Source organism: Hyperolius riggenbachi, chromosome 10 (assembly GCF_040937935.1).
Source record: "Hyperolius riggenbachi isolate aHypRig1 chromosome 10, aHypRig1.pri, whole genome shotgun sequence".
Taxonomy (NCBI): domain Eukaryota; kingdom Metazoa; phylum Chordata; class Amphibia; order Anura; family Hyperoliidae; genus Hyperolius; species Hyperolius riggenbachi.
The window spans coordinates 112,814,510-112,829,606 of record NC_090655.1 but is presented as its reverse complement, the minus strand read 5'-3'; the positions used below and the strand labels follow the sequence as shown (position 1 = coordinate 112,829,606).

Below are 15,097 nucleotides of genomic sequence, written 5' to 3'. Positions count from 1 at the left end.
AAAATCTTCTATGAACTCACCATACTCCTAACAGAATACCTTCGGGTGTCTTCTTTCTAAAATGGGGTCATTAGTGGGGTTCCTATACTGCCCTGGCATTTTAGGGGCCCTAAACCGTGAGGAGTAGTCTTGAAACAAAAATGACCTGTGAAATCCTAAAGGTACTCATTGGACTTTGGGCCTCTTAGCGCAGTTAGGGTGCAAAAAACTGCCACACATGTGGTATCACGGTACTCAGGAGAAGTAGTATAATGTGTTTTGGGGTGTATTTTTACACATACCCATGCTGAGTGGGAGAAGTCTCTCTGTAAATGGACAATTGTGTGTAAAACAAATCAAACAATTGTCATTTATAGAGATATTTCTCCCACCCAGCATGGGTATGTGTAAAAATACACCCCAACACACATTATACTACTTCTCTTGAGTACGGCGGTACCACATGTGTGGCACTTTTTTACACCCCAAGCGCACTAAGGGGCCCAAAGTCCAATGTGTACCTTTAGGATTTCACAGGTCATTTGCGACATTGGGTTTCAAGACTACTCCTCACGGTTTAGGGCCACTAAAATGCCAGGGCAGTATAGGAACCCCGCAAATGACCCCATTCTAGAAAGAAGACACCCAAAGGTATTCCGTTAGGAGTATGGTAAGTTCATAGAAGATTTTATTTTTTGTCACAAATTAGCGGAAAATGACACTTTGTGAAAAAAAAAACAATTAAAATCAATTTCCGCTAACTTGCGACAAAAAATAACATCTTCTATGAACTCGCCATACTCCTAACGGAATACCTTGGGGTGTCTTCTTTCTAAAATGGGGTCATTAGTGGGGTTCCTATACTGCCCTGGCATTTTAGGAGCCCTAAACCGTGAGGAGTAGTCTTGAAACAAAAATGACCTGTGAAATCCTAAAGGTACTCATTGGACTTTGGGCCCCTTAGCGCAGTTAGGGTTCAAAAAAGTGCCACACATGTGGTATCGCCGTACTCAGGAGAAGTAGTATAGTGTGTTTTGGGGTGTATTTTTCCACATACCCATGCTGAGTGGGAGAAATACCTCTGTAAATGGACAATTGTGTATAAAAAAAATCAAACAATTGTCATTTACAGAGAGATTTCTCCCACCCAGCATGGGTATGTGTAAAAATACACCCCAAAACACATTATACTACTTCTCCTGAGTACGGCAATACCACATGTGTGGCACTTTTTTGCAGCCTAACTGCGCTAAGGGGCCCAAAGTCCAATGAGCACCTTTAGGCTTTACAGGGGTGCTTACAGTTTAGCACCCCCCAAAATGTCAGGACAGTAAACACACCCCACAAATGACCCCATTTTGGAAAGTAGACACTTCAAGGTATTCAGAGAGGAGCATAGTGAGTCCGTGGCAGATTTCATTTTTTTTTGTCGCAAGTTAGAAGAAATGGAAACTTTTTTTTTTTTGTCACAAAGTGTCATTTTCCGCTTGTGACAAAAAATAATATCTTCTATGAACTCACTATGCCTCTCAGTGAATACTTTGGGATGTCTTCTTTCCAAAATGAGGTCATTTGGGGGGTATTTATACTATCCTGGAATTCTAGCCCCTCATGAAACATGTCAGGTGGTCAGAAAAGGCAGAGATGCTGGAAAATGGGAAAATTCACTTTTTGCACCATAGTTTGTAAACGCTATAACTTTTACCCAAACCAATAAATATAGGCTGAATTGTTTTTTTTTTAATCAAAAACATGTTTGTCCATATTTTTCGCGCTGCATGTATACAGAAATTTTACTTTATTTGAAAAATGTCAGCAAGAAAGTTAAAAAAATAATTTTTTTGCTAAAATTCATGTCTTTTTTGATTAATATAATAAAAAGTAAATATCGCAGCAGCAATCAAATAGCACCAAAAGAAAGCTTTATTAGTGAAAAGAAAAGGAGCCAAAATTCATTTAGGTGGTAGGTTGTATGAGCGAGCAATAAACTGTGAAAGCTGCAGTGGTCTGAATGGAAATAAAGTGCCTGGTCCTTAAAGGGACACTTAAGTCAAACAAAAAAAATGAGTTTTACTCACCTAGGGCTTCCAATAGCCCCCTGCAGCTGTCCGGTGCCCTCGCCGTCTCCCTCCGATCCTCCTGGCCCCGCCAGCAGCCACTTCCTGTTTCGGTGACAGGAGCTGACAGGCTGGGGACGCAAGTGATTCTTCGCATTCCCAGACACATTAGCACCCTCTATGCTGCTATATGGTATAAGATATGTGCTATAGCAGCATAGATGGCACTATTGTGGCCAGGAACGGGAAGAATCACTCGCGTCCCCAGCCTGTCAGCTCCTGTCACCGAAACAGGAAGTGGCTGCCGGCAGGGCCAGGAGGATCGGAGGGAGATGGCGAGGGCACCAGACAGCTGCAGCGGGCTATTGGAAGCCCCAGGTGAGTAAAACTCATTTTTTTTGTTTGACTTAAGTGTCCCTTTAAGGGGGGTAAAGCCCACGGTCCTCAAGTGGTTAAGGGGGAATAAATATGGCAGCCTCTATATACCTCTCGCTACAGTTGTCCTTTAAGCCACCAGCAAGCAAGAAAATACTCTGAATAATTTTTGATAGTACTTTTTCACCTACTTTTTGGTACTTTTTCAATTGCATATTGCTGAAAACTTATTTTAAACAGACGAAAAATTATCTCCTTGGAGAAAACCAAAGGTACGTACACACGTCTGATATTTCAGAACGACTTGTCATTCAAACCGGTCATTGGAACAACGTTCAATCGTTAGACAGATAGCAGCAGTTTTGACTGATCCGTTTGGCGGATCCGTGGACTAATTGTCGTTCAAACTGCAGGTAGGTCCATACATGTGTACAAACGACTTGTTGTTTGAAAGTCTATTACTTTGGCACTAATAGACATTCAAACAACAAGTTGTTTGATCAGTCTTTTGATCTGGTCCATTGTTTTATCCAGTCCATTGACCAGTCAAACGACATTTAAATTAGCTGTAATTAGCATTTCAAATGTTTTGTCATCTGTGTGTACAAGGAGTCTGGACGACTTTTTGTTTGAATGACAAGTCCATCAAATGTCCAATTTAAATGACAATTGGGCATACAATCAGATGTGTGTATGCACCTTTAGGAGTGAATTGGATTGGGCCCAGTCTCATTATTACCAATACAATACACTAGACCAGATCCCACTGTTGTCAGTCTCTTATGAGGTCTGCTCAAGAAGACTGAATTCTACAGTTTCTATCATCATTATGTAAAACCTACCTTGTGCTCTTTGAATTTCTTAGCCAGCAACTCGTCCCGAACCGCCACTGACTTCTTCAGAGTGTCTAGATCTTTGTTTGGAAATATCTGTCACAAAATTGGATTTTATTGAATCATCTAGCATGAATGGAAACTATACATACACATGTTTGTTCAGTCACTGCAGTCCCAGCAGCATCTCAGCATTTAGGTGAGCAATGGCAGCCTCATTTATTTTATGCTGCAAAGATCATCATGCTGTTGCAAGAAATTCATCTACACCTATAGTGTCAAGAAACATCATGACATGTAGGTGGCAAATCTATTCATACCTTAAGCCAGGGAAATATGTCCACCAGGCTGTCTTTAGCCACAGTGTCCACTATGCCTTTACTGTAGTCCATCATGGTTTGGAATTCAGCATCTCCTCTGTCATATCTGGTGTTGAAGCACAAGGAGCACACAACGTTAGTGACGGCTCGTATCAGCTCCGGAGCCATGTCCAAGGAGACTGTGTGGAAGGAGGAGAGGGTCTGACACAAGGAGGCCGCTTCACGGGATACTGTGGTACAAGAAAATCATTCTAGAATCAAGCTCTGCACAAAGCAGGACGCACTTCACTCAAGCTACTGGCTGTAAATGCTCAAAAACAGCATAAGGTACCATCTCTGACATAAGTTATTACAGTAAAACCTAGTTATAGTAAAATCTGATATAGCAAACCTCTGGATATAGTAAACTCAGTCCTCAGGTCCCAGCAAATGCATCTGCTTAAATTTACAATGCATGACCAATTCTGATATAGTAAACCTCTGATATAGTTAACTACTTTACCTGGTCCTTTGGAGTTTACTGTAAAGGGATTCTATTATATGTAAAGGGAAACTTTAGTGAAAAGTAGAAGAAAAAAATCAATACGTTGCAAAGTGAGAAGTTAAAAAATAGAGGATAGATCAGGAGATGATTGATATTCGGCATGCAATTTGTTCATATGTTCATATTGTTTGATCCACAATTAGCCTGCACGTAATCATCTTTACTTCTGGTAGACATGGAATAAAAACAGATGGCGCAACTGCCATTCTCTATAACCACACCCCCTAATAATGCGATTGGCTAAAAGGTTGTTTTCTTATATATAAACATATGCACAGAGGGAGATACTGGTGCTTGGCAGTTGGAAACAGAAGTTATTTCCCACAATGCAACAAGGCTCCTAAGGTGTGATGTCAGGACCTAGATCCTGACATCACACTGTGGGAGGGGTTTTCACCACAATATTGGCCAGACAGACATTCCTGATGATCTATTCGAGAAAAGGTAAAGATTTGTCATTGGAAAATCAGCTACTGATTGGGATGAAACTCAATCCTTTTTCACAGTTCCTCTTTAAAGTCATAACCATAAATGGTGAATTATGATACAGAAGCAGCATTGGCAACTATACATGGGTAGCAGGGATTCTCATCGCTTGATGCCAGAGCTTGAATTGAGTAAACAAAGGACCCATGGCTGATGGAGGAAGACTTCACAAATCAAAGACTTGCAAGCAATAACAGAAAAGAGGGAGGCCCAGCTCTTGCATTAAAGAGACACTGAAGCGAAAAAAAAAATGATGATATTATGATTTGTATGTGTAGCACAGCTAAGAAATAAAACATTAAGATCAGATACATCAGTGTAATTGTTTCCAGTACAGGAAGAGTTGAGAAACGCCAGTTGTTATCTCTATGCAAACAAGCCATTAAGCTCTCCAACTAAGTTAGTCTTGGAGAGGGCTGTTATCTGACTTTTATTATCTCAACTGTTCCTGGACTATTTACTTTTCCTCTGCTAGAGGAGAGGTCATTACTTCACAGACTGCTCTGAAAGACTCATTTTGAATGCTGAGTGTTGTGTAATCTGCACATATTATAGAATGATGCAATGTTAGAAAAAACACTATATACCTGAAAATAAAAGTATGAGAATATTTTCTTTGCTGCTAATCTTCTAGTAATTATTCATAGTATACAACCAATTCACTATATCATATTTTTTTTTCGCTTCAGTGTCTCTTTAAGAAGAAGAGTTCAAACAAGATACAAGGAGAAGTACAGAACATTAGGGGGACGTAATAAACTTTATTTTCCAAATTGTTGTAAGTGTTGTGTCATTGAAATATCTGGTTTCTGTGTCTGTTATTTTTTAACATTTTACGTCTGGTGGATAGGAAAGGACAACTTTACTCTCCAACGGGGAACCTGACTGTTACATTGCCATAAAACCTCTTATTACTGGACATCCCCAAAGTTCAGTTAGATGTCCAAAAAGCCTGATGCTTATTGACTCTGCTACATTCTCACTTTGTGAGTGGGATGGAATTTTGTATCTCCTACCTCCACCCTCTCCTGCAAGGCACCCCTTATGCCAAAAGGCTCGCTGAAGCTCCCATCAGCCTTCAGGCCAATTTGGCATAAGGGGTGCCTTGCAGGAGAGGGTGGAGGTAGGAAATACAAAATTCCATCCCACTCACAAAGTGAGAATGTAGCAGAGTCAATAAGCATCAGGCTTACTGTGGTTCTCCCTGCAGAACCCCAGCCTTCCCACCTGGAAAGCAACTACCCAAGGTATTCCAGGGACCTATAGCAGTTACTATAACTGCTTTAGCCACTGCTGCACCTCTGTGTGGAGGTTAAAAGATAAAAGTACTTTTTTTCAGTTGTTACGGGCAACTACAATTGTTTTATTGACTTTCATTGTCTGCTGACAAGCCCAAGTATGGATGACAAGTCAAATTTTCAGACAGGAAGAGGCAGGCTTGCTATGATGTTCTCTCCTATCACCCTCCCACTCCCATCTCTTAAGGTGCATGAATGGGTCAGGAGGAGGAGGGAGTGGGCGGGTGATAGTAGGGAACATAGCAGCAAGCCTGCCTCTTCCTGTTTTAAATTTTTACTTTAGCCAAAAGTCACGTTTTTCAAGTTGTGATTACATGGACCAGGGGCTATGAGGAAAGGAACAGACAACACACAGAGGTATGTGGAACCAGCATGAACATACCTCTGTGCTTACCTTAGCTAGTTTTGCCTCCGGTCAGGTGTGCTTTAAATACAGTTACCCTTCCTCAGTGATCTGTTAAACTGCTTTGACTATACACTTCAAAACAGTAACTTTTCCTGTTCCAGTTCACTATTAGTCAACTGCAATAGTAGATCAACATAGCATTCTGTTAAGAGAAAGGACTGCAGGACTTTGAATTACAAACCTATTTAAATTCTGGAACATAAGGCCATGTTCTGCTCAACCACTTCAATATACTTGTCAGTCATGCAAAAGATAATAGTGAGTGATCCTTATCTAAGTAAACAAGGTCTCTATGTACATTGGTTGTTTGTAGGTCCGTATCCAAGCACTGTGTCATTTCAATAGTCATATGAGAGCTAGATTGGGGCTATTCTGTAATGAACTTTTACAGTTCTAACTATAGATATAGCTGGCCATGCATGAACACTGATAATGGCAAGCAGTGAGGGATCAGGGACCCATTTTGCTTGGTATGATTGTTTTTTCCTAATTGGTTCAATTTGTTTTGTATGGTTCTTGCTTTAAATCTAATCTCCAGGCAGATAAGAAATGAAATAACCATCTAACCTAGTGTGCTCCATAAAGAATGATTAGATGCATTAAGATATAAATCCTGTTATACCTCATATACCTATAAGCATCATGAAAGCTCTCACAGCTGCACACACAGACTGGAGGGGGGCCTTCTGCACTGTGAGCTAATCAGGCTCAACTGCATTGCACAATGCTGTCAGTTTAAAACAGGGGTCCCCAAACTTTTTCAGTCAAGGGCTGGGTCAACATACTTCAGACTGCAGAAGGTGGCGGAACATACATAACGTTATGTAGAAAAACAGCGCCTATTAACATTGGCAGCCCTCATGTCTCCCATTTAACCAGAGCAGATGTTATTCCCCCAACACAGTATGTGCAGATAGTATGCCCCCGCAGCACAGTATGTGCAGATAGTATGCCCCCCAGCACAGCATGTGCAGATAGTATGCCCCCCAACACAGCATGTTCAGGTAGTATGCCCTACAACACAGCATGTGCAGCTATTATGCCACCAACACAGCAGGTCCAGATATCATGACCTTAACATAGCAAGTCATATGTGAGCCATAATGTCACCCAGTGGCATGCAAGTCATCCCCTCCACCCAGTAACCCAGTAGCAAATGACTGCTTTCTGGCTTCCATGTGGAAGGGTGGTGCCAGAACTGCTATTCTATATGTGGGCCACCAATACAGTGCAGATATCATGACCCTAACATAGCAAATCATATGTGAGCCATAATGTCACCCAATGGCCTGCAAAAGCCTGCAACACAACCCAGAAACGACTGCTTTCTTGCTTGCATGTGGAAGGTTGGGGCCAGAACTGCTATTCTATATGTGGGTCACCAATAGTTAAAGATGCAGCAGACCACATCTATAAGTAATACAGTGTGTGTGTGCATGCGTGCGTGTGTATGTGCCGGTAAAAAAGCCTCAGAGGGCCGCATTTGTCCTGTGGGCCTTAGTTTGAGGACTCCTGTTTAAAAGGAAAGTGTGCCACTTGTTATGTCAAATTAATCTTTAAATAGTAGTTCTCCCAAGACTGCTGAAAACAGTCCTATAAACACTGTGTATCACGGAGTACGTTTTTTAATGGACGTCATGAAGGTATTTTAATACCTGCTGCGTAAAAAAAAAGTAGTTTATAGAAACAAGGAAGCTAGCACTATACATAATGATGAGCAGCTGTGGTTGTCTATTACAATCAAAAACAGTACTTTTATCTTTTAACTTCCACACAGTGGTACAGCAATGACTAATTTTTACTGGATAGTGCTACAGGGCACTTTAAATTCTGTAACAACGATTCCGGGCGTTGTTCCTCTCCTTTCTCAAGTCAAGCCAAATCATTTAAGGTGTCTGTTATAGATAGAATCTTAATGGTATGATCTTACCACTTCTATGTAATATGAGGGACTACCTAAGGTATCCAAATTATATTATATTCAGTTTACTCTACTACTACATGTATTTGGTAAGACTGTAAAGTACAATGCAGAATATATCATTTATGGGCACCTTAATTACAGTGATCACAAAACACCTTATACTGTATATACCAGTCATGTGTGCTGACTACCCAAAATAAAACTCCCATTGTAAATCAGCTAAGAATCTTGGGGACCTGCAAAGTGGACCTTATGGTAGACTGTGTTGATGGGACAGCTAAATCACTGGCTTACACATTTTTTCACAGTAGGAAACTTCAGTGGCGGCGCCACGCTGGGGCTTACCCAGGCTTCAGCCCCAGAAAAAATGCTGTCAGCCCCTCCCCCCCTCCCCGAAAGCCTCCTCAGCCAGCCTGACCACCGTAAAAAAAGTTCAGGGCATGCTAAGGCAGACGGAGACGAGACGGATCTCCGGGCACTCCACGGAGCTGCAAGGGCACGTCAGTGGCGTAGTGACGTTGTCACGCTGACATCATGTCATGAGACATACGTCCGCATGCTGCGCACTGCTCTTGGTGTGGTCCACACTGCTCTGCTGCACCCTCCACCACCACCAGCCAGGCCTGTGGCCTTCAGCCCAGCCCACCACCAGCCAAGCCTGAATTGCCCTGAGCCCTCCAGACCACCACCACCAGCCAGGCCTGAGGCCTCCAGCCCACCACCAGCCAGGCCTAAGTTGCCCTTGCCTGGGGACCCCAGCCCACCACCACCAGCCAGGCCTGAGTTGCCCTGGGGCGCCCAGCCCATAACCACCACCAGCCAGGCCTGTGGCCTTCAGCCCAGCCCACCACCAGCCAAGCCTGAGCTGTCCTGGTCCCCCAACCACCACCACCAGCCAGGCCTGAGGCCTTCAGCACACCACCAGCCAGGCCTGAGCTGCCCTGGGGCCCCCAGCCCACCACCACCAGCCAGGCCTGAGCTGCCCTGGGGCCACCAGCCAGGCCTGAGCCCGAGGCCTTCCGCCCAGCCCACCACCAGCCAGGCCTGAGCTGTCCTGGGGCCCCCAGCCCACCACCACCAGCCAGGCCTGAGGCCTCCAGCCCACCACCAGCCAGGCCTGTGGTGTCCTGGGGCCCCCAGCCCACCACCACCAGCCTGACTACATATACTGGGGATAGCTATACGCCTGGCTACATATACTGGGGACATCTATACACCTGGCTACCTATACTGGGGACACTGTCTGTCTGTCATTATGTGCATTTACTGGTGAAAGGCTTTCTGTCTGTCATTATGTGCATTAACTTGTGAAACGCTGTCTCTCATTACATGCATTTACTGGTGAAAGGCTGTCTGTCATTACGTGCATTTACTGGTGAAAAGCTGTCTTCTTATGTGCATTTACTGGTAAAACGCTGTCTCTCATTACGTGCATGTACTGGTGAAAGACTGTCTGTCATTATGTGCATTTACTGGTGAAAAGCTGTCTCTTATGTGCATTTACTGGGGAAACGCTGTCTCTGATTACATGCATTTACTGGCTGTCTCTCATTACATGCATTTAAATGCATTTACTGGTGAAAGGCTGTCTCTCATTACATGCATTTACTGGGGAAACGCTGCCTGTCATTATGTGCGTTAACTGGTGAAATGCTGTCTCTCAGTATGTGCATTTACTGGGGAAATGCTGTCTGTCATTATGTGCGTTAACTGGTGAAACACTGTCTCTCATTACATGTATTTACTGGTGAAACGCTGTCTCTCATTACGTGCATTTACTGGTGACACGCTGTCTCTCATTTCCTGCATTTACTGGGGAAATGCTGTCTCTCATTACGTGCATTTACTGGTAAAAGACTGTCTGTCATTACGTGCATTTACTGGTAAAAAGCTGTCTCTTATGTGCATTTACTGGTGAAACGCTGTCTCTCATTACGTGCATTTACTGGTGAAACACTGTCTCTCATTACATGCATTTACTGGTGAAAGGCTGTCTTTAATTACATGCATTTACTGGGAAAACGCTGTCTTTCATTATGTGCATTTACTGGTGAAACGCTGTCTCTCATTACATGCATTTACTGGTGAAACGCTGTCTCTCATTACATGCATTTACTGGGGAAACGCTGCCTGTCATTATGTGCGTTAACTGGTGAAATGCTGTCTCTCAGTATGTGCATTTACTGGGGAAATGCTGTCTGTCATTATGTGCGTTAACTGGTGAAACACTGTCTCTCATTACATGTATTTACTGGTGAAACGCTGTCTCTCATTACGTGCATTTACTGGTGACACGCTGTCTCTCATTTCCTGCATTTACTGGGGAAATGCTGTCTCTCATTACGTGCATTTACTGGTGAAAGACTGTCTGTCATTACGTGCATTTACTGGTAAAAAGCTGTCTCTTATGTGCATTTACTGGTGAAACGCTATCTCTCATTACGTGCATTTACTGGTGAAACACTGTCTCTCATTACATGCATTTACTGGTGAAAGGCTGTCTTTAATTACATGCATTTACTGGGGAAACGCTGTCTTTCATTATGTGCATTTACTGGTGAAACCCTGTCTCTCATTACATGCATTTACTGGTGAAACGCTGTCTCTCATTACGTGCATTTACTGGGGAAACGCTGTCTCTCATTCCGTGCATTTACTGGGGAAATGCTGTCTCTCACTACGTGCATTTACTGGGGAAACGCTGTCAGTCATTATGTGCATTTACTTAATTTTTTTTTTATGTAACTACATTAGCTGGTACAACTACATTACAGTTAGTCCCTCCTACATGATGTCATGACCACACCCATTTTCCCCTCCCCCTTCCCGTGAGCCCTGCCTGCCAGCCCTTGTGCCCCCTTTGAGCCCCCCCCCCCCCCCCCCCCCAAAATCTGAAGCTGGAGCCACCACTGGGAAACTTTATGTATACCATATCGTAACTGTGTGTTTAGCTTTCTACCTTGAGTCCAACATTAAGGCCTTCACCTAGCAAGTTCAATAGCACAACTGGGAGATGTCAGATGCAATATAATTCTAAGCAATATATTTGTAAGCTATGGTCTGAGTTAGTAAATCATGCATTATTATGTTGTCATCATTGTAATATACAGTATTGCTTCTCTGGGACCTCAGTAGTTAATCTGAAATGATGAGTGGCCCCACATCACAAAACATTTTTTTTTATGCTCGAATGTCTTCTATTCGTAGTTTTTGTGCCACCTAAATAGTGTTCAAAGTGTCAAGGTAGTCTTGTCTTCCAGACATCCCCATCTCAGATGATGACTCGTATGCACATGGCATTTTTTTGTTTCTATTTTTATTCAATTTTTTCAGAATAAAAGGGATTATTTCTGGCCTTTTCAGTGGTTGACAACAAGGCAATGTTAACATGCTCCATCAAACAAATTTGCTACATTGGCAAACCCTTCATGCAATAGGGGGTGAGAATAAAAACCTTCCACTTTCATTATTTCTTTCATTCATTCATTCATTCATTCATTCATTCCAAAAAGTGACTTTTGTTGTGTTATGAGAATAAAATCTCCCAAGATGCAAATCTCTAATGACCCAGGGAATACATTGATTTTAGCCAATCAAATACTCCAGCTACTCAGCTGCCAGCTTTTATAGCTTCAGTTCAGTTTCTCTCTTCTCCTGGCTAAGTGGAAATTAACATGATAGCAGAATTGTTCAGACTTGAAGGCTTTGCTTGGTATACTCTTGAAGAGCCAACCATCCAAAAAACACCCACCCACTTGCTGAACCTCCCTCTCCATTATCACCAGAGTTACAGATCACCTAACAAGCTCATGGTGAACCAGTACTCATTGGCGTGTGTAAGGGGCTACAAAGAACCAAAAAGCCCTCTTAGGCCCCGTTCACACTTGCGGTTTTGTCAAAACCGCACCGGATGTCCGGACCGCACCGTATCCGGACCGGACCTGATCCGTACGGTTCCTATCCGGATCCGGTCCGGATCCGGTCCGTTTGCATCCGGTTTCCGTGCGGTGTGAACACGGTTGCGGTCCGGATCCGGTTTCTTAAGGAGATAACAACCTGTAAATACCTGGGGTCTGGGAGGTCAGCAGAAGGGTCTGGGGTCATTGTTGGAGACAGGTGGACGTGTGGAGACCATCCGTGGATACAGAGACTGCAGTTGGGACCATGGATCCAGGCATTTTTCGTATACCTGGGAATTCTCTGTTGTTCGCCTCCTCGTTATCAGACTTATATCAGACATGTTGCTGCCTAGAGCTCCAGCATGAAATCGCTGCTGCCCCACTCTGTGAACTCCATGTGGTCCCCATCCAAAATGCATAGGAAGTGGGGTAGAACGTCCGGTTTTTGTAGCCAGTGTGTTGTGCGCTCTCCGGTTCTCATTACTTTGTATTGGCCGGATGGTGCAGTCCGGCTCCGCCCCGGATACGGCTGCCGGAGGAGCCGGACCAAAAAATAGCGCATGTTGGAACGGACGCCGGAGTCCGGATCCGGTCCGGATCCGGTCCGGCTCCGGTCCGGCAGAACGGACGCATGTGAACGGACGCATAGGCTTTCATTGCTATTGCCGTGCGTCCGTTCTGTCCGTTCTGCAAGCGGTCCGGCTCCGGCACGGCGATTCCGGACGGCCACCGCTAATGTGAACCGGGCCTTACTAAAATGTTACGCAAAACAAAAGTTTGCCTTCTTAAAACAGGAGTGAGCATATGATGTCTCCCACGATGCATCACTGCTGAATATGCAAGGAAGGTTAAGTGGCAGTTGAGCCATGCCCCCTCCCTCAAACCAATTGAAGCGGGTTGCAGCTTTGCCAAACATCTGCTCACTGCTATTGCCACAAGCAATTTTGAAACAATAAAGCTCGACAGCAGTGGTCAGGTGACTACTGCTGTTCTCATCTAAGTTAAAGTATTTATGGGCCATTTTTAAATGTAATCTTACACTATTATTGCTAGTCTAGTCAGAAGGGGAAGGCCATCAAGTTAACATAATTTTTAGTTGTACAGGAATTTCAAGGCTATTTTTCATATCATGATGTTATACCCCTGCTTGTCCACTAGATGTCAGCAGAGTTGCATATAAAACAGCAAGAGTTGAATAACAGCATGATATTTATTGTCACAGATTTACTACTGACTAAAGGTGCCCATACACTCGTCAGATTGGCAGAAGATAGATAAGAAATGCATCTGATGATCTATCTGATGCGTTTTTAGAACATTTTTTACCAGGAAAGAATTCCAATAGATTTCAGTTTGAAATCTATTGAAATTCGATCTGATGGCATTTTTTTGCCATCAGATTTCCATTAAGGACAATGCAAACTGATAAGCAATCTCATCAGATCGACCTAAATTTTCCATCCTGCCTGGTCGATGGAAATCCATCGAAATCGATCGAAATCGGCCATCGATCGGTCGATTGGCCAACCGATTTTCAAACGATCAATCGATCGATCGATCGGGATCGATCGATCGGCCAGAAAATCGGCTGAGTGTATGGGCCCCTTTATGGCTTTGAATTGCAACTAGATTCCCCCAGAGGTGCTTGTAATCCCATTCATTTATAATGAATGGGATCGCAGCGGTAAAGGGGCACTATGGTGAAAAATTGTAAAATGTAAAATATGTGCAAACATAAACAAATAAGAAGTACTTTTTTCCAAAATAAAATGAGCCATAAATTACTTTTCTCCTATGTTGCTGTCACTTACAGTAGGTACTAGAAATCTGACAGAAGCGACAGGTTTTGGACTAGTCCATCTCTTCATGAGGGGATTCTCAGGGATTTATTTATTTTCAAAAGTACTTAGTGAATGGCAGTCCAACTGCCAAAAATATGTTTAGCAAGCATGGAAGCAGGCCAGCATCATTGTTCAAATCCTTTTTAGGGAATATCTGTATAAAGAATAAAAGCCTTGCTGAGAATCCCCTATCAAGAGATGGACTAGTCCAAAACCTGTCACTTCTGTCAGATTTCCACTACCTACTGTAAGTGACAGCAACATAGGAGAAAAGTAATTTATGGCTCATTTTACTCTGGAACAAACCTACTTCTTATATATCTATGTTTGCACATATTTAAAATGTTAACATTTTTCGCCATAGTGCCCCTTTAAAGGGAACCAGAGAGGATGCAATATACATACCTGGGGCTTCCTCCAGCCCCATACGCACGGATCGCTCCCACGCCGCAGTCCTCCTCTGCCTGGAACCGCCGCCACCGGGTCCCGTCATTGCCGCGAGTCGGCAAGTCGGCCGGCGGACGCGGCCAATTCTCCGCATCACCGGGTTCTCTCCCCATACTGATACGCATGTGGCCGCTAACTGCGCAGCCGCATGCGTACATGTATGGAGGGAGCCCCTGTGATGCGGACAATTGGCCGCGTCCGCCGGAAGTGACGGGCCCGGTACCGGCGGATCCAGGAAGCTGAGGACGGCGGCGTGGGAGCGATTCAGGCTTATGGGGCTGGAAGAAGCCCCAGGTATGTATAAAATCTTTTTCTTTTTCCACCCCCCCGTTCATCTCTGGTTCCCTTTAACCACTTCACAACTGAGGGGTTTTACCCCTTCAGCATCCGAGCAATTTTCTCCTTTCAGCGCTCCTTACATTCATTCACCTATAACTTTATCATTACTTATCACAATAAAATGAACTATATCTTGTTTTTTTCACCACCAATTAGGCTTTCTTTAGGTGGGACACTATGCCAAGAATTATTTTATTCTAAATGTGTTTTAATGGGAAAATAGGAAAACATTTGGAAAAAAAAACATTATTTTTCAGATTTCCGCCATTATAGTTTTTAAATAATGCATGCTACTATAATTAAAATCCATGTAACTTATATGCCCATTTGTCCCAGTTATTACACCATT

At 43.5% G+C, this 15,097-nt stretch overlaps 1 protein-coding gene across 1 annotated transcript in view; it reads right to left on the bottom strand.

Annotated features, from left to right (window-relative positions):
* Nucleotides 1-15,097, bottom strand: part of CYP17A1 (cytochrome P450 family 17 subfamily A member 1) — a 55,366-nt gene that overhangs the window by 29,273 nt on the left and 10,996 nt on the right. Inside the window, exons 3-4 of the mRNA XM_068257530.1 lie at nt 3,565-3,794; nt 3,254-3,340 (exon numbers count right to left, since the gene is read on the bottom strand). Coding sequence (XP_068113631.1) covers nt 3,254-3,340; nt 3,565-3,794 — 317 coding nt within the window. The remainder of the gene's footprint in view (nt 1-3,253; nt 3,341-3,564; nt 3,795-15,097) is intronic.